This window comes from Panthera uncia (genome assembly GCF_023721935.1).
Source record: "Panthera uncia isolate 11264 chromosome C1 unlocalized genomic scaffold, Puncia_PCG_1.0 HiC_scaffold_3, whole genome shotgun sequence".
In the NCBI taxonomy this organism is placed as follows: Eukaryota; Metazoa; Chordata; class Mammalia; order Carnivora; family Felidae; genus Panthera; species Panthera uncia.
In genome coordinates, this window is record NW_026057584.1 from 19,109,829 (window position 1) to 19,135,516 (window position 25,688).

General features: G+C 51.2%; 2 protein-coding genes and 1 long non-coding RNA gene across 7 annotated transcripts in view; 2 read left to right on the plus strand and 1 right to left on the minus strand.

Moving 5' to 3' along the window:
- USP37 (ubiquitin specific peptidase 37) overlaps positions 1 to 4,721 on the plus strand; it is a 97,900-nt gene extending 93,179 nt beyond the window's left edge. For all 5 annotated transcript variants that reach the window (XM_049614884.1, XM_049614889.1, XM_049614885.1 and 2 more), the window contains one exon: positions 20 to 4,721. In XM_049614884.1, coding sequence (XP_049470841.1) covers positions 20 to 107 — 88 coding nt within the window. In that variant the 3' untranslated portion in view covers positions 108 to 4,721. The remainder of the gene's footprint in view (positions 1 to 19) is intronic.
- Positions 4,722 to 5,426: 705 nt separating this feature from the next.
- Positions 5,427 to 25,390, minus strand: VIL1 (villin 1). The gene is made up of 19 exons (XM_049614893.1): positions 25,025 to 25,390; positions 24,622 to 24,696; positions 23,596 to 23,802; positions 22,019 to 22,117; positions 21,734 to 21,844; positions 19,980 to 20,182; positions 19,791 to 19,869; positions 19,497 to 19,595; positions 18,700 to 18,853; positions 18,097 to 18,197; positions 17,869 to 18,006; positions 17,111 to 17,269; positions 15,904 to 16,083; positions 15,265 to 15,410; positions 14,412 to 14,556; positions 13,770 to 13,958; positions 11,789 to 11,857; positions 10,542 to 10,682; positions 5,427 to 5,698 (listed from the first exon to the last, which is right to left on the minus strand). The coding sequence occupies exons 1-19, from the start codon at positions 25,097 to 25,099 to the stop codon at positions 5,585 to 5,587; spliced, it is 2,484 nt and encodes an 827-aa protein (XP_049470850.1). The 5' UTR covers positions 25,100 to 25,390; the 3' UTR covers positions 5,427 to 5,584.
- Positions 11,705 to 19,339, plus strand: LOC125911186 (uncharacterized). Its single transcript, XR_007454283.1, has 4 exons — positions 11,705 to 11,940; positions 12,513 to 12,668; positions 13,126 to 13,214; positions 18,442 to 19,339. It is a non-coding gene; the product is annotated as an uncharacterized LOC125911186 (long non-coding RNA).
- Positions 25,391 to 25,688: the final 298 nt, after the last annotated feature.

The following is a 25,688-nucleotide window of genomic DNA, read 5'->3' on the forward strand; positions in this document are numbered from 1 at the left end:
TTGTTTGTTTTATTTTAAGGGAGATCTTCGATGAGCTGCTGGAAACGGAAAAGAACTCTCAGGCAGTTAGCATGGAAGTGGGGAAGACCGCTCGTCAGGCCTTGTGAGGAACAAACTCGTGGGTTGGCAGTGCGCACTGAGTATTATTCCCTCTCACTGCCGCCCGCCTCACCTTTCCTCTGCCCGAGGAGAATTCGGAATTCTACTTGATGCGGGAGCAACAAACAGCTCAGGGCCAAACCAAAAGATGAAAATTGCAATTATGTGGAACGCTCCGTTGCTAATTGTTTTATGGAAACTTTGGTCTCACATCTGTAGCTGATTATCCTCTTTTTCTCCTACAGTAGTGGCGCTTCCTTTTGTCTTAGGGATACGTGTTGTAAATATATACATATGTACATACACATCCACACACACATATATGTGGAGTGAATGGAGCCTTAAAGAGTTAGGATGAGTCACCAGAGTATGCCTGCTCAAAGTTAATAGCACAGCACTCTGAGAAGAAATGAAGGCGTCAAAGAGTCCATTCACCTGAGAAATGTGTAAAGATATACATATCAGTTGGCATTTAGCTTTTCTGTTCCTTGAGTAGTTTCACTCGAGTCTACACTCTTTCATGTTTGTTTCTTATTAGTAAAGTTCACTGGAAAGCCAGCTCTCCATGTTACACTAATGACAGTGTGTCCTCCTTGGGAAGGAGAGGCATTTCTGCCACCTGACATGAGGAGCTTTTTTAAAAAAATTATTTCATGGATTTGTAATGCTTTTGCTGTTTACATGCAGTCCCAAGAAATGGATTGTTGGTGCTTTGGAATGTGTTGTGGTCCCCCATTTGGTATTCATTCTACACTTTGCATTTTCTTTAAAGAAATTTCCTTCTCAAGGTATATTCTTTGTATATCATCTATATTATTGTAGTGAAGATAGAATCTTTTCTTTTTCTTACGTGTCATTCTTCCATGGAGCAAACGTTACTCTAAAAGATTGCAACCAAAACTTTAGGAGGTTGGGATTCCCCAGCAAGGATACTTAGGGATAAGAAAGAACGCTAGCATCTGTCCCTCATCCATAGGTCAAGATGAGGATTCTTGCGTGAAATCTAAAAACTCTGGACCCCTAGAAGCCCTGCTGCAAATGGGAAATTAAGTACATGAGCTATTGGGTAAAGAACATTTAAATCATTTGCTGCCTGGCTTTGCCCTTAAAACCAGGTGAGAGTTAGAATGAGATTGGTTTAGGTGATCCCAAGAGCTAACAGATAACAAAGGTGTGTAATGGATTTATCTTTTTAGGTGCTTTGAGTTGAGGCTGAATGGGAGTGCAGTATTAAGTGCTGCATTAGTCGCTCGGCTGCCACAACCAGCTTGGTTAGTAAGCAGCTTGTGAAACCATGTGAAGAATGAGTTTCAGAGGAGAATTCTGTCCACAAAATAATTTTTGTAAGCCCAGGAATCATTAGGTTCACACAGTTAAGTATAGCAAAATGAAACTTTCAGTATTTTCTTTCATGTTTTTCTTTTATTATAAACAAGGAGGTAACTCTTAGCTCTCAGGTAGGGACAAAACATCAGTTTTTCAAGGGAAGTAAACATGTTAAAGTCCGCCATCACAGAAGGTGCAACATCTTTTCTGGAAGATGGCCTTATGAGAGCTGCAGCCCCATGCTTGGACGTGTTCTGACATAGTAACCTGTTTCTAAAATGTTCAGTTTCCAAATTGTAAACGGCCCCAGCACTTTTGGTTAACTACCAATGAAAGCTTTGCCTCCTGCCATTTACCTATGCATTACCATAGTGAACGTTCCAAAATGGTATGCCAGTAAGTTGTGCAAGAGTAATATAGAGCAGAGGAAAATATTTGTTTTAAAAATTATAGCTTTTGCTGGGAAATAACTGGTTTTCTCAAAAATGAGTGAAGTGGTGATCAAATTCTGTAGCTATTTAGGACTTCTCTTCCATGTGTTTGTATTTGAGAGCTTTGAGAGGTACTGTTAAAAATGGTTGGAAATGATTTGAAATGGGGGATGGATGCATTAGGGCATAAAAAAAATAGAAATGCCATAAGCCTGATTGCCCATGAAGTGCCCTCATTTGACTTGTTTTGGTAGTGTGTGTGTGTGTGTGTGTGTGTGTGTGTGTGTGTGTGTGGTTTAGAAGTACACGTGGCTCAGAAACCTGATTTGATTTGATCTTCATTTCTTGGGCTGAACTTGTTAGTTGGAAATAGGTTACTGAGGTAGATGACTTCTCTCACCGCTTGTACACTTGCAAGTTTTGGACTTGAATTTTCTTTGGTAGCTGTGCGTTGTTATGGCCTGTTCGGCCTTCCCCTCCCCCTGCGCTCCTTATCCATCCCCCCTTTCACTACGTGTTCTCATTCAGGTTCAGTGAAGGGTTCATGACTACAGATGGAGATTTCAGCTGGACCACGTTGAAAGGGTTTATTGGTTTTTTGAGCTGGCTGTATATATTTAAAAATTATAATAATATATTATATATATATATATATATTTTTTGCACAGTCTGATCAGTTTGCTCACAATCAGGGGGATGGGGCATTGGGGTGTTGGGGCCGGAAGGGACAAGTTAGATAGGGACAGAGTGCTTCAGTCCCAGGCAGCCTACACAGTAACCTTTCTGTTGAAAATTACCAAATAGGGTTACACTACTTTAAACGACATTGAATTAGAACTCGACAGCACTTAGTTCTGCAGACAACTGATCTTAATTGAAATTTTTTTGAATAGAAAACTAACCTAAAATCCAGACTTACTGACTCTTATCACCTAATATTATGGAGAATTGGAAGTTGCATGTGGCCAGATGGCTGCTGTCCCTTTAGTAGCCATGACTGTAATTTAGGCCTATGAGGAGATAGCCTCTGTTTTGTGGGGGTATTTATATGTGTGTGCACACTCAAATCTAAGTTTTGTCTCAGCAGGATAGAGTAGGAGGCAAGTCCATGAATTGTTCTTCTATTTATATTTTGATTCCAAAAGCTATGTTTACTCGAGGTGATCTGTTAATTTCAGGCCTAATTTAATGGCTCAGTAACAGATGTAACAAATGTAAATGTGTTTACATTTTTTAAAGTATACAGTGATACTTACAAATCAGCTGATTAACTCTGGGAGGCAAATACTAGACCATACATTTCTTTACTTCTCTCCTTGTTCAAGTGTAGAATTCTTCCAAAAGAGAAACTTTAAGGATTAAAACCTCAGCAGGTGAATTTGTGAGTTTACTTATTCCTCCATATTGCAGTTACCATTATGTAACTATGTAAACATAGCTTGACGCATGTACAGCTACAGATACGGTTGTATAATGAAAATTATTTGGAAACACCTAAAGTGAAGATCTCTTGGCCATGTCACTATATTTGAGTGTTAGGAGTGTAGAGAGAGCATGGGAGTGGGGATTGGAAACCTACAGGAGAAAAGTAGTTTGTTTTTTTGTGATCTGAAAAGAGTTTGTGATCTGAAAAGAGTTTATATTAAAACGAATAAGTATGACTCTTCTCCCTCTTTCTTTGTCCTCTGAAGTGACTGCAGTGGACGCTCTCAGTCATCCACACTTTATTTTTTTTCTCTCTGATTTAACTGACCTCTCTCAGGAGGTCTTTTGTTTTAAATCAGAGAAACAGCTACATCTCCCAAGTATATTTGAATCTTGTATATATATGAGATTTTTGGAAAAATCAAAACCCAGTACCAGATGCAAGTCACATAAGTGTCCCCCCAAAACAGGTGTGTCCTTTTCCTCCTCTCCGTCTTGCTTTAACACTGAGTAATGCTCTCGTTAAGTGTGTACCAAACCTGAACAGATTTCTGCCATCTAACATCTTCCTCATGTATCACTGCAAAATTCTGTCTCTATTGGTATGTCTTATTAACATCTGAAAAACATATATATGATTGGAAACTAGAGTTTGTTAGGCCTTGAGAGTTTTGTGACAATTCTTTTGCTGTGTGTCACCACAATCCTTGACTCCTTTACGGCATGCTTTGATTACTAGACTTCAGGCAGTCTTTTCCGTTGTATCATATTTATACACAGTAAATTTTTCTTTCCATGTGTGCTATATGTCTGAGGTTTTGAAGTTTTTAATTAAAACAGTGTGCCAGTATGAATATAAGCAGTTGATTTTAGTAACATTGAACTTTTCTTGAAGTACCTTAAGAGATTCAAAGTATAGGCATGTTTACTGGCAAAACAATAGAGGGGAATGAGGGTCTGGATCAGGACCCAAGTTCAGTAGGTCAAATGCCAAAACAGTAAGAGCAATCAACTGACTGGCCTATTTCAAAAGCAGAGGGGCTGCGGGGACTGAGCCCACACACACATCCCCTCCCCAGGTCTCCCGCCCTCTCTTGAGTTTTTGTCCTTGCATCCCAACTCCTCTGGCCTGTTGTCAGTGTTGCTTACTTACGCTGTAGAGAGGAAGACAGAAAAGGAAAGGTCCTACACTTTGCCTAATTGAGCCACTACCAGATTTGCTGGCAGCTTTGGCCACATTATTTGTGAGGTGATTTTCTTTGTGCTCAGAGTGACTTGATTCTGATTTCTTTATGTTGTTTTGTATGGAGCGGCACTTTATCTGTGTTTTAGCAGAACTGTTCCTCTGTATCCTTTACGGTTTTTCCTTGTTTTTGTTTCCTTTTTAAATTATGCATAGAGTTTTTTGTGTGTGTGAAATTAAAGCCTTTATTAACCTTCTGTTGGTTCGACTGTTATTTCTAAAAAGGACATATTCTTGCAGACACTTGCATTCTTAACCGATCACGTGTTGAGGTTCTGAGATCCCTTTCTGTTGGCCTTCTGACTTGGATTTCCGTGCAGCCCCATTACAACTTAAAGGAAACGGAAGGGCAAACCCAACCAGTGGCTGTGGTCGGCACGGAGTTCTCGTTTTCATTTGAGGAGCCGGTGAAGCTTTACAGAGGTTCTGGATAACCGTTTGTAAACTCAGCATTGGCCTTTGCTAAGCTCTTTTGCCTTATTAGTACCAAAGAAGGGGATGAAATAGCCTGCATTTAAAACCCAGTGGATATGTTGCTCTCACTGGGTACCCGTTAGTGTTGTGAGATTGCCTAACAGGTCCTTTTCCCAGGCCATTCAACTCCTACAGAGGAGGAGTCCCCTTTAACGTCTCGCCTAAATCAGGAAAGTGAAGAGGAAAAGCCATTACGCTGGGAAAGGTCTTCAGCCCACTTCCTGTAGATAAAAGTGTCACAAGAGAGGAAAAGCTAGCAACGGCTCCTCAGAATTCTGATGTCCCGTGGAGTGCCTGGTCTTCTCAGGAGGGAAAGCTCTAGAACAGGATACTAAAAGTGATGCAATACCTGAGGATAGAAACAACGTGACCCCCCACCCTCATGTCTCAAATTGGGATCACAGTGTCTTTACGGAGGTATCATTCTGGAAGAATAGGTAGGTTACTCGATAAAAGTGGCAGTGCCACAGAAGGCCGCTCACCGGTAACTAAAATTTCACCTCAATTAGTGTAGGACTCCCATCCCGGTCATGAAAAACCAAGCAGGGTAGGGTACTGCCCTCCAGCTAGCAGCTACCCCTGCTTCTCAAAACAGGCCTTTTTGTTTCTTGAGGTTTTGTTGCTTCCATTGAGGGAGGGCAGAGAAGGCAGTGGGCGTCATCCCCAAGGCCTTGGTGAAATCCTCGGGGGACAGGTGCTCCTAGAAGGAGAGAGGAAGCAGAGGACAAAGGTCACACTCTTCCCCAGGGTTTACTTTGATGAGTCTTATGGGTGTGGGGTGGCGATCACATGAAAAGCAAATACAGGCAACGTCAGGAGAACCAAGAAAGAAATGGGAGGAGTCAGGTGGCATTTTGAGGTGCAAGAGGTTTGATCCCTGAATTTGGAACGAGTTCAAGATGAAGTAGATTGAGCTCCTTTCTTTTGACCCTAGATCTGAAATAAGAACTTGGCTTAGCTTGGTTAAGAATTTGCTAACTTGGGGGAACATCTTAGTTTTCCTCTCTGTAGAATGGGGGAAATTTTTTAAAGGCCAATGTTTGCTTCTCTGTAATGTTTTTATGGGGATGAAAGTGACATTACATGTGAAAGGGCATATGTTTCCCTAAGAAAGTATCTTGTTCATCTGTCTCACTAAGCAGTGAACCTAAGCCAGGGGACCCTTCTTTCTGTGCGTCTGGCCCATGGAGGAAGCAGATGAGCTGCAGAAGGGAATCTACCCGGGTCTGATCTAGACCAAGTTGTCTTTACCACAGGAGGCACAGCTCTTCTGGCAGAAGCCCCTAGCCCTTGAGGGCTTGCCCTCCTGGGCCCTGACTTGCTCAGGCTCAAGTTCACCCGGCAGCCGCCCCACCCCAATGGGCAAAGTGAGCAAGCGTGTACAGCCGTGGCACTTACAAAACAGCTGGCTAATTTGAGCAGGAGACAAAACATTTGGATGACTTACCCTATATTCTCCAGTCCTATGAAGGGTCTAGAAGGTTAGCACAATTCTACCTTTTTACTCTCAGCTTGGAGATCATGACTGGGAGACACCTTTCTAGGCCTGGAGTATGTATCTTTCTCCATTAGATGAGGAGATTGCCTGAAATGACTTGTTGCTCCCAGCTGATACAATATAATAGTGGTGCTGCTTAAGGCAAGCTAAGTGCTATCAAGGCACACTCAATGTGAGAACCCCAAATTGAAGCTGCTATAAAACAGCATCTCCCTTGGGGCGCCTGGGTGGCGCAGTCGGTTAAGTGTCCGACTTCAGCCAGGTCACGATCTCATGGTCCATGAGTTCGAGCCCCGCGTCAGGCTCTGGGCTGATGGCTCAGAGCCTGGAGCCTGTTTCCGATTCTGTGTCTCCCTCTCTCTGTCCCTCCCCCGTTCATGCTCTGTCTCTCTCTGTCCCAAAAAAATCAATAAACGTTGAAAAAAAAATTAAAAAAAAAAAAAAAAAAAAACAGCATCTCCCAACATCTCTGCTCCCCAGGCACCCAGAGGGGAGGGGTGGTGAGAGCAAGGTTTTTGTTTTTTGTTTTTCAATCTTAGCCCACCCTGCCAACCCAGAAGAGTGTTTTATCCACTCCTGCAGAGAGCCCTTAATTGAACCGCTTGGCAAACATCCGCAGATGGACCTCAAGCTCAGGTAGGTCTGATGCCTCAGTTCTCTAACCTGTCTTTAGATTTGCCTCCCACCCCTGGGCATTCTGTCCTCAAGGATCCTGAGAGCACTGCCCACTCCCCCAGGCAGGGAGGAAGGGAGTAAAGGTGGGCGGTTTGGGCATCAGTGGATGGGGAAGAGCTGCCTACCCCAAACTGGTTTGTAGCAAACGCCCGCTCCAGGTCCCTCACAGCTGTGGATGCAGGTGCCCTCTCAGCCCCAGTCAGGCTGGCTCCGCTGCTTGGTGGAGACTTCTGGACTCTGACCCCTAGGCTAGATAGCAGGAACTGCCCATCCCAGTGGCCTTGTATCTTTCCCTAGTCCTGTTCTTGGACTCTGTGGTCCTGCCAGCTGATTACTGGCCTCACCCATACCCACATCCGCCTCTCTGTGGTTTACTCACTTGCGCTCAAACACTTGGATTATCCTCTTGCTACTGCCTGCAGCCAGACCCACCACACCACTGTTCATTGTCTCTGGCTCCCCTTCCGACTTCGGAGCAGCCAGCGAGGCCTCAAGACCTCTCCTACTGTCCCCACTTGACCATGAACCTATACCTCTCCCACAAGAATGTATGTTACTCCCATGATTAAAAACATCGGCAGCAGACAACTGAGTTTTTAAAAAGGATCTTAGATTTTGTAGACTGTGTCTACCGTGGTAGGGTTGTTTTGATGCTGTTTGTCCCATTCAAAACCTGCAATCCCTCCAGCCTCCCACTGATCACCTCGTTCAATAACACTGGCTGCCCCTCCTGTTAGAGATACTTGGTGCCACATGATGATACGAGGGTAACAGCAGGGCTCCAAAGACCTGGTTCTTGCTCTGACTTGGCTACTAAGTAGCTTTGCCAGTCACATAAGGCAAGTCACTTCCCCACTCTTCAGTTTTCTCAGGTGTAGAGCAGGCAGTGAAAATAGCAGGTTACATTTGCAGAGCGCTTTCTATGTACCAGGTGCTGGGCAAATAATAATTTGTAGTATTACTATTACAGAAAATATATTAGGATCATCCCACTATTACAGTGAGGACACGGATGGTGGGCAGATCTGGGAGAGAATGCACGGACATGGTCTCCAAGGTGAAGGGCAGGATACAAATGCTTTGGGAACAATATACTTAAACATATATCGGGCCCAGATCGCTAACAGACTTCTTGGAGAAATCAGGCATCTCTCTTCTGTAGAGTCCTTAATTCATGTGTAAGACTTTATTATTATTATACCCAGAGTACATTTTCTCTCAATACCCCCATCAGGCTAGATTTGCCATGTCTTTTGGATCTTCCTGTAGTGGGAATAAATATTGAAAATGTATTTTTAACAAGCTCTTCTTGCCATACTCCCTCCCTGCAGGTGACAGCGCGGGCCTACAGCTGCAGCCACCAGAGGCACCGAGCGCTGGTGAGTCTCTCCCTGGCGCTCCTCTGAATTGCCTGCCCACCAAACGTGCATCTGTTCCTATGTCTCACGGGGTGGGGGTGGGGGGGGAACGGAGGGGGCCTCAAATGGCATGGCTACCACCCAATTCATGCTTGTCCCCTCTAAGCTCAGTCTGACCCAGGGTTTTGTGTTTTGTTTTTTTATCTCGGAAAATGACACAATTCCTCCCCCCACCCCCCACCGCCGCTCTCTCACCCCCTTCATCCAGTAATTACCTAGTGTCCTTGACTTTACCTCCTAAATATTTCTCTAAACCACTTCCTTCCCTTACTTCCCCAGCCACCACCTATTGTAGACTCCCCCCACACACACACTCAGTCTGCCCAGGGCTGCTGCTTCTGCACCTTCCATTCTTCACTTTTCTTTTTTAAAGGTTTTATTTTATTTTTTTAATATTTATTTTTGAAAGAGAGAGAGGGAGAGAGAGCGCGCGTGCACACATGAGTGGGGGAGGGGCAGAAAGGAGGACTGAGGATCTGAAGCAGGCTCTGAGCTGATAGCAGAGAGCCCGATGTGGGGCTTGAACTCACGAGTCATGAGATCATGGCCTGAGCCAAAGTCGGACGCTTAACCGACTGAGCCATCCAGGTGTCCCTAAAGATTTTATTTTTAAGTAATCTCTATACTCAACATGGGGCTCGAATTTACAACCCCAAGATCAAGAGTCGCATGCTCTACCAACGGAGCCAGCCAGGTGGCCCTATAGTGATCTTTCTTTTTTAAAATTTTTTGAGAATAAATCCTTTATTTTGAGAGAGAGAGAAAAAGAGAGAGAGAGAGAATTCCAAGCAGGCTCCATGCTGACATAGCACGGAACCCTATGCAGGGTTCGAACTCACAAATCATCAGATCCTGACCTGAGCCGAAAACATTACTTGTACGTATGCTTAACTGACTAAGCCACCCAGGTGCCCCTACAGTAATCTTTTAAAAGCATAAATCTAACTGCTACTCCCCTGCTTCAGCCATAATGGTTTCTGTCCACTTTTTTTTTTTAATTTTTTTTTAATGTTTATTTATTTTTGAGACAGAGAGAGACAGAGCATGAATGGGGGAGGGACAGAGAGAGAGGGAGACACAGAATCGGAAGCAGGCTCCAGGCTCTGAGCCATCAGCCCAGAGCCCGACGCGGGGCTCGAACTCATGGACCACGAGATCGTGACCTGAGCTGAAGTCGGACGCTTAACCGACTGAGCCACCCAGGCGCCCCGGTTCCTGTCCACTTTTTAAAAAGACACCACATTCCCAGGGCACCTGGGTGGCTCAGTGGGTTGAGCATCCGACTTTGGCTCAGGTCATGATCTCACAGTTTGTGAGTTCAAGCCCCACATCGGGCTCACTGCTGTCAGCCTGTCGGCACAGAGCCCACTTCAGATCCTCTGTCCCCCTCTCTCTGCCCCTCCCCCACTTGTGCTCTCCCCCCCCCCCAAAAAAAAACACACCACATTCCCTAAGGTGACGTAGCATGCACTGCTCAGTTGGGCCCCTGGCCCCCTGGCCTGCCACTCCCCAGCTCTGCACACCACAGCCACTCTGGCCACCTTGCAGTTTCACCCCCATGCTACACTTATTCCCTGCCTCTGGGCTTCATGTATGCTGTTCCCTTCTCCAGGAATAACCCATTTTGCCTGAATAATTCCTGTCCACCTTTCAGAAGGAACTCTGCTCTGACTATAACAGGTTTCCTTTGGGAATACTTTTCATGGCACCTGTACTTCACCTGTGTGGTACTTATCATCACTGAAATGAAATAACAGTGTAATCAGGGTCCTTTGAGCCCTCTCTCCCCACTGAGATGTCACCTCACATGAAGGCAGAGACCAGGTCTGCTTTTGTTCTCTGGCATCCCCCCAGCACCTAATCACTTGCAGGGCACAATCTGGGCTTCAATTAGTGTTGTCCAGCAATCGGCAAGCCGTATCTCTTCATCCTCCTCTTCCAGTCTGACCTACCTCCTTCCTACTGGGGTCCACACCCTCAGGGAGCTCCTCCACAGTCTTGTTCACCAACTGTTCCAGGGGAAAGATGGGTAGAGGCCCAACAATGAGGTTGGTGTTAGCATTGAACACATCCGGTTTGAGGTTTGTGATCTCCTAGGGAAGAAAAGGAAACCACCGGTTAATTCTGCTGGCTTGTGGCTACCTCCCAGGCTGCTTATCTCTCTGGAGTCAACATTGATTCTAGGGCACCTCCTTCCTGAAGCCTTCCATGACCCCACCACCCACACACACTCCTCATAAGAACACAACGTTTGATCGGACCCATGAGCTAAAACTTGGTGGATTGTGTCCAACCAAAGCCAATTGGTCCGAGATGATTATTTTGTTCTTTGACTTACAAACTTCTTCATGGCTTCTCATGGTGGATGCTTGAGGTCCACCTTGGACATTTATGATCCTCTTTCTCTTATCGGTTATGAAATTGTGATCAGTAAATTCACTTAGCCTTGACCTATATATGCCTTCCAACGTACACCATCAGTCCACCGAGAAGGGCTTAATGAGTGTCACGAGGTACTCAGCCTGAGGGTGGGGCCAAGGAGCCAGGTGCATTATCTGATTACCCCAGCATGCTTGTGGAATTGCTCTCATGTTCTGGATACATTTTTGCAGAGTCTGCTTGGACTCAGTTCCCCTGCAAGCCTGGGAACTTCTTGAAGGAAAGGTTTCGCTTTCAGATTTCCTTATCAACCAGGCCGACAGGCTAAATGAGTTTCTGTTAACTAACTCAGAGACTGCAGTTTGTATCTGGAGAAGGCTATCCCAGGATGACCACGGCAGAGAAATCATTCTTTCTCAAAGTGTCGTCCATGGCCTAATTGCATCAAATCACCTGGGCTCTTCGTTTAGAACGGGCAAATATTCCTGGGTCTCAACCCAATTCCACAAGCCAGAATTTGGGGCAGTGAGTGGGACTTTGGGATCTGCATTCTAATCAGCTGCCCCCGCCCCTCACTCTCAGCTCCCATCAGATTCATGTATGATCAGATGGGGGAACCATACACTAGGAAATGGAGGAGAAAAAAAAAAAAAAAAAACACCCAGGGGCCTGGAAGTAAAAAACAAGGGATTTCCGGGGGGGGGGGGGGGGGGGCGGTTCATGGTGGAAAGTAAAGCCCAGGATGCTGGTGTCCTCTATGGAGCTTTCTCAGCTCCCGCAGGGCTGGCCATCGTCAGCCGGCCACCTGCCCTGTACTCACATCAGTAATCTGGCTCCAGTCCCTGGAGTTTCCAAGCTCCACCTTCAGGTCCTCATAGGATTTGGCGTTCTGCACAGAAAGTAAATAACAAGTTAGACCCGGTTCTCAGCAGAGGAAATGGAAGAACTTTTTCCTTCAGGAGTTGGAAGAAGGTTGGTCTAAGGCTTGGGCGTGGGAAGGGGGAAGAGGGGGCTCAGGGGCTGGAGGGGGGGGGGACCCTGAAAAAGGAGGCTGGATGGCGAGGATGGGCACCTAAAGGGCTGACAGTCAGAAGAGGCCCTGCTCAGCCCCACGTGGGGCTGGAGGCCACACTCAGAGGCAGTGCAAGCAGCCACATGCAGCCTTGAGAACCTGCCTACACCCTGCAGGCTCTGGGGAACATGGGGGCCCTGGAGAGCGGGGGGTGCTCCTCCCAGAGCCTGGTTGGGGGACCCTGCCGCCAAAGAGCAAAGGGAGTTAGAAGGGACCTTAGCTCCACGAGGAGCCCCGTCTCCATATCCCCAGGGCCTGGCACCAAGCATCGCGCACCCTACTGGAGTTATGCTGAGTGAAGGAGTGAGCCCACGCGTGAGCCTGAGAGAAGCCCCCCAGACTGGGGCGAGGGGAGGGCCGTCAGAGGTGTTGACTCAGGACACTGATAGGAATTTTAGAAGTTCTGGCATCTACCCCCTCAGGCATAAGTTTCCTCTTAAGAGTGTATCAGACACCATGTGCTCCCCCTCAGGTTCCCCTCAGGAATTTGACGGAAGACCTGACTAAAAATAAGTAGTAGACCATAAAACAGACGACCCACAAGGAATGATATGGCCATAGACCACCCTCACACAATGGAATCGGGCCAATCAGGACTGGACAACGCAGAGTTATCCAGCCAATAAGGGTAGGACCTGAGAAGGAACAAGGGGGAAGGGAGGGGGGCTGACCAGAACCTTATAAAACAAGGACCCTCGCCTAGAGTCGGGGCATTCACTTTCGAATGTCCCCTCTCTGTAAAAGAGAGCTTTCCTACTATTCTTACTTTCTGATCTTATACTCTCATAAACTTTTGCCTGCTGCTCATAAAAAAAAAAAAAAAAAAAGAAAGAAAAAAAAAAAGAAAGAAAAGAAAGAAAGAAAGAAAAGTTCTGGCATCTAAATTTGCAGCCTTGAGATTTGTTTATCCTCAAAACTAAATTCAGCCCATCAGCCACTGAAAGAATGCTTTCAAAAAATGTATTTGAGGAAATGTATTTGAGGAAATTAAGCTCTGGTTCCCTAAACTCATCTGTTTTGCCACTTTAGTGCACCCAAAGCCATTGGGCTGGCACTCTCTACTTTAGCCTTCCTCCTTCCTGCAGAAAACCTTCCATTTTGAGGACCTGCCCTCTGCTTCTATGTGCGACCAGTTCCAGAGAATCCTGTGGAAGTCTGACTCCCTGTCCCTCAGGTAAGGACCACATGTATGACCCATTTTGCTTAGAATTCAGTGCCGGGAAGATATTTATCTGTCCTTGAGAACTGACATGTTTCATTTCACCTGGCTTACGGATCCACCAACACCGCCTCAGAGAAGTTTCTGCGATGATAGAAATGTTCTTTTTCTGTGCTGTCCGATAGGGCTACAGAGCACTTAGCTTGTGGCTAGTGAGCAACTGAATGTTTAATTTTGTTTAACTGCAGTTAAGTTTAAATAGTACGGTTCTAACCAATAATGTCCAACAGCCTTCAGCTACATTGGATCCATAAGGCAAGGCACTGAACTGAGTGAGCCTGGGTTTTTGATAGCCTTCTTTCCTCTCCCTCACCAGGGGGGTTAATGGTTTTATGCAGCCTTACTTTTTATTCTAGGCCCCCTCAGACCCCTTTACAAATATATCACTGGTCATCTATCGCAGTAAACAGAAAAGCCTGGGAGTCTGCCCTGCCCTTGTGGTGTACCACGAGCGGCCACCTGGAGGAGGATGTGAAGGGCTATAAGGATCAGGGTGGGCTGGCCACTTACACTCCACTTGAAGGGATCCCAAGCCAGGAACCAGCCTGTGAAGGTAGGGGGCTCGTATCCCTGCTTCACCACAATGATGGGGGTCTCGGGGTCACGGCCGCTGGGGTGGGTCTTGAGGTATTCCTGCACCGTGACGGCTGCGGCTTTCTTCTCGTCCTCATTGGCACGCTTCCCGATCCAGAAGAAGACCTGTGGAGAATCCAGGGTTCAGGCGGTCCTTCCCGTCCTCCCTGGCCCACAGGGCTCTGCCTCGGTTCACCCAGGCTCCGATGACCAACAGTGGTGCTAAGTGACCTTGGGCAGGTCCCGTCTGGTCTTGACTTTGCATCTGGGAAATGAAGAGTTTGGACAGATGTCCTGTACTGGGATATTCTGCCAATGTGTGACTCCCAGCCTCTCCAGAGCTATAGACATGCCACGTGGAAAAAAAAAAAAAAAAATTGGACTTTGGGAAAATACATCCTGCCCTGCAGCCCCATTGGGCACATTCCTCTCTACCTGCCTCCTTCTTCCGTAGGCTCTTGTTGTTCATAATACTACTCCCAGGAAGAATCTATAAGGGAGCCTGTCCATTAAGCCACTATTTCTTGGCTTTGGAGATGGAGATGGTGGGAAGGGAGGTTCCCCAGGCCTCTGTCCTACCTGGTCCCAGACATCTAGCAGGAACACATCATCCTCATCCAAGTCATCCTGATTGAAGTCAGGGATTTCTGTGGCCAGGAAACACCCGGTCTTGTTGGAACATTCAAAGAGCCGGGGGGTGATGGCCAGGGTTTCCTCCTGCAATCTGCAGGATGGAGAGAAAATTGTGTTGCCAAGAAGAAGGTAGGGGGACAGAAGAATAGAGGATACAGAACTCTGGCATGGAAAGCCTAACTTCTAGGAAAATACTCTTTTTTTTTCTGCTCACACATAAAGTCCCCCCTCCTCCCAAGAGTCTAAGAGTGCTCCGAGGGAGAAATCCCCACTGCCTTTCTAGGACATCCATTCCAGTGGCTCTTCTATGGGCCCACTGGGAAATTCTTTCTGCTGTCTTCCCTCCGTGCCCTCCTACGGCTACTGCAATATATGCCCTTTTGCTTCTGAACCGGGGAATGGTGGATCACGGGTATTCTTCAGAAAAACCATTTGAAAGAGTGTGTACAGCTGGGGCTTCTCAGCATCCAGGTCCTGTGTCAGCGCTAAAGGTCAGGGCTCTGGCATCTTCTTCCCAAAGGGCAAGCCTGCCCCTCTCATTGAGTTGTTTCTTATGGCTGTGAACTCCCTTTGCCACAAAGACACTCCCTCCAGGCCCGAGGCACACCCACACAGACACTGCACTGCTCAAGAGGCTCTGAGGGTACGGGCTGCCCTTGACTCATCTTGTAGCCCTGGGGACCTGGTATACAGAGTCCTCAATTCATGCTTGCTGCAGGCTCTGGGCCATGGGATGGAGATGCTGGGAGGCTCTCCAACCTCAGAAGGTGAGCTAGAGGCAGAGGGACCCTGTAGTTACCTCTTGCTGCTGGCATAGGGCGCCTTTCCACCTAGGGCCATCCAGAAATTGGCCGGCTCCTGTCCTTCCACCACCACTTGCTTGTCCGTCCGGGAGATGATGTTAGCAACCATCTTGGCCATCTCCCGCTCATCCCCGCTACAGCCCTGGGGAAAGAGGGGTCAGCTGTGTTGGGGGAGAACATCTCTAGTGTCACATTCACTGGCACAGAGCTCCTGCATCTGAGAGGGCTCTTCTGCCTGGATCAGGACCCCATGTGCACCCCTCCTCTGTCTGACACTCCAAAGAATGGCAGAGGGGACAGGAGTCTGCACAATCCTTACAGGGCAGGAAAAGGAATCCAAGAGGCTGAGATAAATGGAGAGGCAGCGACAGGCACAGGGATAGTGAGAGAGAGCCTGGACACAAAGACAGACCAACACTGAGACAGCCAGGGGTAGCCAGAGACAAACAGAATGAGAGAGACTGACCCAGACATAGAGGCAGAAAATGTGAGGGTGGCCAGACCCAGAGCTGCAGGGGAAGGAGACCAACTAGGAAATTAACAAGAAGGACCTACTTGGCCAGAGGCTCCCTGAGGCGGGGGGATCCCGAAGACCCACTTGAAGAGCGGGGGAGGCCACTAGGCCCTGCACGCACCTTCCCACACCACAGGTAGCAGCAGGACTGGGTCTTAAGGATGAAGACATCATTGGAGTTGAGGGAGCTGGCCTGGGCTGGGACCTCAAAGGCCTTGGTGTTGTCGGCTCTGTTTCCCTGGACCTGGAACAGCTGTGTGGAGGCCACCGACTCCACTTTGTTGCCTCGGGAGGTGCCTCCCTGCAGGGTGTGGGGAGACGACAGAGAGAAAGAGGGGGAGCAACTTAGTAGAGACCATGGAAGATTCTCGAAGGGCACAGAAAATAGAGAGGAAGAGAGGCTGGGGGCGGGGGTGGCGGTTGCCCGCCCCCAGGTCCTCTGATGCACCATCACCAGAGTAGCCTTTCCAAAACGTTGCTTGGGTCATGGCACTCCGCTGCTCAGAAATCCTCAGTGGCTCCCCACTGCTTACAGACTAGAACCAGCTCCTCATCCCAGCCTTTGAAGGCCCCACATGACTCAGGCGCAAACTACCCTTCCAGACCCACTCTGCTCTCTCCAAACCCTCCCATGTAGCTCGCCAGGCTTCTCACTGTCCCATGTGGGTCCCCTCCTCTGGGCCTTTGTCTTTGCTGTGCCTCCTGCCCTACAGTTTACCTCTGCTGAGCCCTTTTGCTCCGACCCTGATGTCAAGGGCTCCTCCAAACCCCCTTTCCACCGTGAACTCCCTGCCTATCCCAGATTACTGTATTCACACTCTCCTGTGAACTCAGCTTGAGTTTCTGGCATTTAAGCACACAGGGCCTCGGGCCGTGAGTTCACTGCTCTCCTAACAGGACCGTAAACAGTAATGCGTGGCCTTCTCCAGCCTTGGCCCTTTGCAGAGGGCCGCAGACTTCATAGGTGCTCAACAAACAGGAGGTGTCTATTCCGTTACGTTGGAAGGCACCAGTGCAGTTTGGACAGGCTCATCATTTGGGCGAATCTAGGCGCAAGAACTGCCTTTCTCATGTAGAGGATCCAGGGAGATGGGTGGGCAGAGAAACAGCACTTGCACATGTCACATACTCATTACGTATTCTTAAAGTACTGGGTGGTTGTTTCTATCGCCGGTTCCACATGGCTGATGGGGCCTCAAACAGTCCTCCCCCATGAAGACTGCCCTTCACCTCCAGGCCGGCCCCCCCCCAGAGCCCCTCCCCCATCTCCTGACGCCCACCCCACCGCAAATGCGGGGACTGCCAAGTGCCTCAGGTGGCAACCACACCTGGTAGACCACCATTCGTCCCTTGAAGATGGCCATGAGGTGTGGTGGCTCCTTGCCCATCGGGACCCGGATCTGGACCGGTTCATTGTTGTACTTCTGGTCCAGGATGACGGCTTGATAGGCAGAGGCTGCTATTTCATCCTTGCTGGCCTGGCTACCCTGGGGACGAGCACGATGGAAGGGGTGGGATGAAGTCAGCTCCAATTCTGACCCCGTCTCCGGCTGCAGCAACAACTCCATCCCTGCTTCTCACCCGGCCCCAAACCCAACTGTCCTCCCCACCAAACCCTACCCTGGACACAGCCCAAACCCAATCTGCCCCAGACCTCTTCTGGTCTCATCCCCATACCTTATCCTTTCCCAGCAACCCCCTACCCGTAGTTCCCCTGCAACCCCGGCCTTAACCCCAGACCTCCTCTCCTTCTTACTGGGGGAAACAGCATGGCTACCATACCACTACCCCAGCACCCAAGCATCTCCCTGCTCACTCACATCTGGACACAGAAGCCCAGATGAAGGGAATGTGCTGGAAGCCATGGAAATCGGAGGCTCTGAGAACTCAGAGAAGGGGAAAGGGTTGTATATGGGGGTACTCTGTGCCACTGGGGTCTCATAGCCAAAGCAGTCCCAGGATGGAAAACGGGTGAGTTCCTCATCACCAGAGGTATTCAACTCAGGGGAGATGGCCACTTGGAAGGGGTAGAGCAGGGTGGGAACTGAGCTGGCTGTGCTCTGGGCAGGGAGGGGTGGGGCCTGACCTGCCAGATGTAGAGCAGGTAGTGCTGCTTCTCGCCAATGAGGTAGGTGTAGAGCAGCAGGTAGCAGTCACCCCCGTAGAAGTGGCCCAGCCACTTGGAATCCACCGGCACCAGCTCTAGGTTCTCAATGCGCCACACCTGGGACCAGCACCAGGCCGGCGTGAGGTCCAGGACGGGCTCCACCGCCCCCGCCACCTCCCCAGCACCCACTTTCCACCCTCACCATACCTGCACCTCCCCACTGCCATCGTCTACCATCTTCTTCTGGGCGGCCACCTGAGGTTGGATGTGCATGGACATGGCATCAAACTTCACCTGCTCCACTTTGGCTGGAGGGAGGGGGGAATCGTGACACCGGCCGTCACCAACTGAGATCCCCAGGTCCTCCCAACAACCCCGATAGCTAGAATTCTTAGATCCATTTCACAGGTGAGGAAACCGAGGCCAGAGAGGTCACAGAGCTAGAGAGTGGCAGTTATAATGTGAAACCCTATCTCCCACCCCTAAGACTCCGGCTTCGCCAGGGCCTCCCAGAGGAGCCAGGAGAGGGACAACACTTTTTCCCTCCTGCAGGTGCCTGGCACTGAGCTTGCCTTCAGCAACTATTGTCTGGCGAGAGACTGGAGCCGTCTGGTTCCCAGGGAGACTCGATCCCATTCCAAAGGAGAGACAGGTGCTTCTCAGCTCCCCTTTTGTGACAGCTCCGAAGTTTACCCGTGTGCCTCATGTCCCCACCCCAGTCAGGAGCCCAGAGCCAGGGTAAAAGCGCGCACGGCAGAGGCGTGTCTGGGAAGGAGGACAGGGGGCACCCTGCCTCGGGCGGGCCCTCACCCACGGAGCCCACATTGTGGATTTTGCCCAGGCCTGACGTCTGATTAGGTAGCGTCCACTTCTGGAAGAGCTGCTGAAAGACAGCTGACTCGGCCCCATCGTTCTGCACCTCCACCTGTGTGTTCGGGGGGTACTGCTTCGCTTTGATAAAGTTCTGGGAAGAGAAAGCGGTGGCTGGGTCTGTGTCCCTCTCTGAACCCCCATAGCCCTCCAATGCAAGTGACAGCCTGGCTCTAACCCCAACCAGACCCAACCACAAACCTACCCCAGGTCCCAAGCACAAACTAGAACCCAACCCCAGTCCCAGGGCTGACCCAAAGCTAAGGCCTGCTCTGGCCTCAACCCCAAAACCAAATGAGACCTCAGTTCTGACCCTGACCCCTAGCTGCCATCTCCAACCTTGAGCCCAATCCCCATTCTCACTCTGACCCCAAGCCAGCTAGGGTTATTGACTCCAACCCCAGTAATGACCCCAAACTCTGACTTAGCCCCAGCCTCCTGCTGACCCGATCCCCTCTTGTAAAAAGGTCAGCTTCCATTTCTCCCTCCTTTCTCTGAACTGAGCTTGAGGTGGGAGCTCACATCCTGAGGAGGCCCCCAGGTTGCCTGTTGGTGGGCCCCTGGTAGCAGGCAGCGACCCCCGCAGGGGGCTACAGAGCAGACCCTCAGCACCCCCAGCTGAGCTGGGCCCAGAGCTTTGGAGGCCTCTGCCTGGTGGGACGCCCAGTCTGATCCCCCTTCTCTCTCCCTGCTATATCTGTTTCTCTCCCCTTCCCCCCGCCGATCCCCATGCCCACCAGTGCCTGATTCATGGCCCCCATCTTCTCCTGGGTGTTGGAGTTCTTCCCCTTCCACACATAGATCTTCAGGCCCCCCTGGTCCAGGATATAACAGTCCTACAGGTGGGAGAGAAAGACCCAGGGTGGGAGCCTGAGGGTGCGGGCGGGGCGGGGCTACAGAGTCTCAGGCACAAAACTGACTCCTTCCCTCCAGGCCAGCCCCAGGCCCCCAGCGCTTCACCTGCTTGGGGGGAGAGCAGGCTGGGTGCAGGGGGACAGGCGGTGGGGCTGGGGGTCTCCAGACCCTCTCACCTCGTGACTGAGCAGGTTTTGGGTGAGTGGCCTCGTGGCAACTTCTGTAACCACCAGCTTTCCCTCTGAGTTAGACACGCTGCAGGACGAAGGGCACAGCATAGACGAGCGGGGTTCTCACAGCTGTCACCCAGGTGCCCTGCCCCCAGGGAGCCCCCACACCCACGAAGAGCCCAGCTGGACACTCACTGGTACAACTTGAGGGCGGCCTTGAGTGCCGGCTCCACCACCTTGTCAGGCACCGCGGCCTTCAGCTCCCTCCGCTGGCCCAGCACGTGGTTCATGATCTCCATCAGCTTCGGGGTCTCCTTCTCGTTCTCCCCGTCCACCACGCCCACGTAACTGCGCCCGCCCCGCTCCTGGTCTCGGATCCCCTTGGCCAGGTTCATGCCCTGCAGGGAGACCCCGGTGACCCATGAAGGCTGGTGGGGGACAGGGCCGTGTCCGCCACCCCACACCATGCCGGGAGAGCCCAGCCCACCCTGCCACGGCCCCAAGGGGTGAGGTGCCTGCCTGCCTTTACCCTGGTGACCAGGGGCGGGGGGGACCAGGCTTTTAAGGTACATGTGAGGAGACCAAGTGAACCCCATGGGGAAAGCAGGTTTCTCGTTGGCAAGAGGGGGTTTGGGGTGCGTTTGAAACTTGTGATTTTCCTTCATAGTTTTGGACGAGAGCTGAGCCCTGGCTCTCATAGCACTCGGTCTTTTTGCCCCAAAGCGAGCTCACATGTGCACCCATGCACACGTGCACGCACGGCCTCACGTGTGCTCACACACACACACACGGAGACAACCGTCCTCACACCGAGACACACACACCCCCAGGGTGGACAGTCCACATGTGCTCATGCAGAGACACACACGTGCACACACTTCCTCATGTGCCCACATGTGCGCGCACACTCACACACACCCTGGCTCCCCCTCCTCAGCCCAATGTCTGTGTACCTCTGGGTACCGGCATTTCAGCCCCAGGCCCTGGGCTTCTGCAGACTGTGGAGGCCGTATTTCTGTCTCCAGCCCAGCTCCCTGCTGTCATCTCACGTTATCCACGAAGATGCCCCAAACTGAACTTGAGCTCCTCCCCCAATCTGTTGCTCCTGGTCTTGCTCGTTTCGGGCAATGGGACCCCATCTGCTCAAGTGCAACGCCCCTCTCTCCTCAGCCCCATCGCCACCCACATAATGTGTGTGGATCCCTCCAAGGGGCCAGGGCGCCTCCTCCCATCCTCACCCAGATGGCCACAGGGCGCCCTGCGTCCCCGCAGCCCCCACACCCCTTCTCCACTCAGAAGTCAGAATAACCTTCGGTGGCCTCCTGGGCACCGAGAACAAAACCCGAGCCTCTTACTCAGCCTTCTGGCCGTGTAACATGCCCTGCGAGCGAGGCTTTCTCCAAGGTCTCTGTTCTCCAAACTCCCTGTAATCCCCATCTTGTGCTCTGGCTCTGCTGGCAGACCCCTCACCAGCCACTTTCTTCCGGCCCCACCCCACCTCCTCTCAGAAGTCTTTCCAGAACCCCCACCGCCACCCCCACCCCTCACCTCTCAATTACCCTCTTCCTGTCGGTCTCCCCCACTTGACGGCCAGACCCAGGGAGGTGCTCTGCCCATTTCCTTCACCACTGGCTCCCTGACGTTTGGCACAGGGTCTACCGCACAGCAGGGATGTATTAAACCTCAGTGGATCAGCCATGAGAACACACACACCCATATCCCAACATGCATTTCTCTCCACATACACAAGGAGACTCAGATCTACCTTCCAACACACCATCCAGGGCAGTCAGCTGAGACCTGGAGACTGGGCTGGTTGGGGGGGGGGGGGGCGGTGGTACTGGCGACAGAGGTCTGGCGAGTTCAATTGGTAGGAGAGGGGCAGGTGTGCAGGGGCAGGTGAGGGCAGGGTGGGATGGGGAGTGGGGCGGTGCATGGGCAGGGCTTACCTTGAGTCTTTCCATGCAGTTACTCTCCGGCCCGTTCCACTGGATGATAAGCTTCCCCAGGTCCAGGAGAAAAACATCCCCACGGTTGAAACTCTTCCAAGACACCTCCACCTGGAGCGCCAGAGGGCAGGTGTGGCCTCTACTCAGATACTTTCCACAGTCCATCATGTCTTCCCCACCTCACCCCTCCTGGGCCTCTGCCCGGCACCCGGGGGCGGGGGGGGGCGGGGAGGAGCGGGTAGGGAGGACAGGAGGCCACACGCCAGGGCCCTGGCTGATGCCCACCTCTCCGGCCACCACGTTCCTCTTGCCCTTGACATGCAGCAGCCGCTGGACCTGGTAGGAGTTGGTCTCTACTTGCTTCATGCCAGAAGCCACGCCTCCCTTCTGGATCCTGAGAAGAGAGGGAGCTGACCCAAGGGAGTGGGCTGGGAGGTGTGACAGAGCCCGGGTGCCCGCTGCCACTGGGGCCACCTGAGGGCTGGGCCTGGGACTAGGCTGAGGTGCGCGAGGTATCTCAGGAGCCCACAGTTTGCACCCTAGATGCCTCACTCACTGCCTCCCTGCCCTGCTGAGAGGTCCACTAAGACGGGTGCGTGGTAATGTGGAAATGTGGAAGGATAGAACGGGACTCCGAGGATGGGGACCACAGTGGAGGGGAAGAGGAGAGAGGCTGTGGACTGAATTGTGTCCTCTCCCAAACTCATGTATGGAAGCCTTAACCCCACTGTGATGGTATTTGGAGAGGGGCCTTTGAGAGGTAGTAGATTTTGATACAGTTTAATTTTGTTTAATGCTTATTTTTGAGAGAGAGAGAGAGAGAGAGAGGGAGGGAGAGCACAAGTGGGGGAGGGGCAGAGAGAGAGGGAGACACAGAATCCAAAGCAGGCTCCAGGCTCTGAGCTGTCAGCACAGAACCTGATAGAGGGCTCGAACCCATGAGCCATGATATCATGACCTGAGCTGAAGTCAGAGGCTTAACGGACTGAGCCACCCAGGTGCCCCATGATACAGTTTAGATGAGGTTCTGATGGTGGGGCCCCCGTGATGAGGTTAGTGTCCTCATAGGAAGAGACACCAGAGAGCTTGCTCACTCTCTTCACCATGCGAGGACATAGTGAGGAGGTGGCTGTCTGCAAGCCAGGAAGTGGGCTCTCACCAGCAACCAAATCAGCTGGCACCTTGATCTTAGACTTCCCAACCTCCAGAACTGTGAGAACATTAATTTCTGTTGTTTAAGCTACTCACTCTACGGTATTTTGTTAGGGCAGCCCAAGGACACTAAGACAGGAGAGGTGGCAGCTCAAATGCCAAAGGGGCGGACTGTTGCTAGAAGTGTAGGAAGAAGAGGAACAAGACCAAAGGGAGGGGTGGGGACTGTGGCTAACCGGAGAGCTTCTGGCCTATCCTACTGGTCAGTAGCAACATGGCTCTTGACCGTGTTTCCATGGGAAAAGCCCAAAGGCCAGAGCTTCAGACTTTTCAAGAAAAGCTAGATACCTGGGTTTTCAGTGGGAAAGTCCTGCTTTAGAGAATGGAGGAGCAGTTATTTGCCCGTTGGCCAGAGGGAAGACTTGACCGTGAGGCCCTGGAAGGCTTCCTTTGGCACTGAGCTCTCCAGGACATTCAAACAGGGGTTGATTTATGAAAATTCATGGTGCACCTAATTGCCGAATGGCCCCTAGGGCAGCCAAAGATCCTCAGAGGGATGAAGACCAAGGACAGGGCAGCAACAGAAATGGGGGTGGGGAAGTGGAAAGAACGAAAATCACCAAAAGCCCATGGTGGGTCCCCCTCACAAGCTCCCCGACAGCCTCAGGCTCCCTCCCCAGCCCAGGCCCCACTCCCCGCCAGCAGTGCACCCCTCCATACACGAGGCCCTGCTTGAAGTAGCCTCGGAAGGCCTCACTCTCGTTGCCCTGGATCTCGCGGTGCTGGACGGCCCGGCCCTTGAGGAAGTCGTCCATCTGTGTGGTGTAGATGGCAGCCGCCCCTTGCTCGTCCTGGGACGAGGCCAGGCCGATCCAGTAGTGGATGTCATAGGACAGACTGCTGCCCGTCTTGTGGATCTAGGGAGAGGGGAGGTGCAGTGTGCCCGAGGCCCTGGGCTCCCACAGCCCTCTCCCCGCCTCCCTGCTTTGCATGGTCTGTCACACACAAGGGGCCTGGGCCACAGGTGAGCTTGGTATCCAGGAAGCGCACGGCACTGGTGGTCAGGAACCGTGAGTAATGGCCCCAGCTCTGCCACAGACTCGCTGAGACATCGGGCGAGTGGCTTTCTCTCTGGGTCTTGGAAATAAGTGGGTTGCACATAGCAGCATCGTCCCAAGTGATGTGTATGGACCATCACAGGTCTATGAGGTGATGAACTGGGGTGTACAAATGTACATAGGAAATGATTATGTAAAAACTGTATAGCTACTTTCTGCTTTGACATGGGACACCGCTTTCCACTTATGGTACTGATGTAGAGTTATGTTTTTAGTCAATAGATTTAAATTTCAAAAGCGAGTCAGTGTAAGGAAAGATAAAAATGCATTAATCGTACAGGATGTGGCAAAAACCAAGGTGGCAACATGAAGGGGACTATGGATTCCGGAAAAGTGCACCTGAGGTCAGGTGACATCCTGCTGGCTCAGAGCGTCCCCAAGACTGTACATTCAAAGACGTTCACCTGGGAGCTCAGTGACCAAGGGCAGGGAGAGCCTCTTATATCTCTGACCCTGCAGAGCTACCAAAGGCTGGGCACCTGGGCCCACCCAGTGAATACTGTCTAGGGGTGAAGCCCGGCCAGCCCTCCTTATTGCCCCCAGCCTCAGGTTTCCTCCCTAATGCCACAGTGGGCTTTGCTGTCTGCTCGGGCCCCTCTGGCACCCGCCCGCACTCACAGCCAGGACTATGTAGCAGTCACCATCGAAGAAGCTGCCGAAGGTGCTGGAAGGAACAGGCACCATCTTCATGGCCTAGGGAGAGGAAGGAGCTTAGAAGGGCTGCCCCGGACCACCCAGAACCCCCAGCTGCCCCGCCTCCCTTGACCCCAGGGAGAGCTGGGAGAGGCGAAGAACCAGCAGGAGGAGGGCCTGAGGAAGTGGACCAGAAGAAGGGATGTGACCATAGGAGGAGGAATAGGAGCAGGAGGAGGGTGGCCCTGGGGACAGGCAGCAGGGGCTCGCACATCAGAGGGCAGGATTTGAGGACAGAGTAATCTCAGGCTCCCTCCTTCCCTCCCTCCATCCCAGCCTGCAGGCCCCCCGCCCCCCTTGCCCACACACACACCCAGGCAGGCCTCACCTCGATCCTCCATATCTGCACCCCTGGGGTGGTGATGTTGAGGGAGCCTTTGACTTGGGCGCTCAGTGTGGTCATGGTGAGGAACCTAGGGGAGGGAGACGCGGGAACAAGGGTTGAGGAGCTGGGAGCGCCCTGGGTTTCAGGAGCTGCTCTTCCAGCGCAGCCCCAGAGAGCTCCCAACACCACCAGGAGGCCAGGGCTCAGGAACTTGGGGAGGGGAGGGGTTGGCGCTCCACCCTGGGCCCTGATTGGCCAAGGGCCCAGCGTCCAGTCTTCCCACCCAACTCTGATCTTGTCACTCTCTTGCTCAAACCCCTACCCTGACTCCCTATTACCTACTGAATAAAGCCCTCACTCTTTAGCTTTCCATTCAAGGCCCTTTGTTTAGCCCCAAACAATTTTTCTTTTTAAGAATTTTTTTTATCAAAGCCATGCTGACTGAAAAAAATTCATACGGACTTAAAAAAAAAAAAAAAAAGGAAAGCAGGGGCACCTGGGTGACTCAGTCAGTTGAGCGTCTAGTTCTTGATTTCGGCTTAGGTCATGATCCCAGAGTCTTGGGATCAATCTCCATGTTGGGCTCCATGCTCAGCAGAGAGCCTGCTTAACATTCACTCTCTCTCCCTCTGCCCTCTCTCCCCTGCTTGTGCTCTCTCTCTAAACT

Coding starts and splice junctions, on each gene's coding strand:
- VIL1 (XM_049614893.1), bottom strand. CDS start 25,099: ATGACCACACTGAGCGCCCAAGTCAAAGGCTCCCTCAACATCACCACC. Junction 23,803..24,621: donor ACTGCTACATAGTCCTGGCT/GTGAGTGCGGGC, acceptor CCCTCTCCCTAG/ATCCACAAGACGGGCAGCAG. Junction 5,699..10,541: donor TGGACCCCAGTAGGAAGGAG/GTAGGTCAGACT, acceptor CTCTCCTTCTAG/GAGCACCTGTCCCCCGAGGA.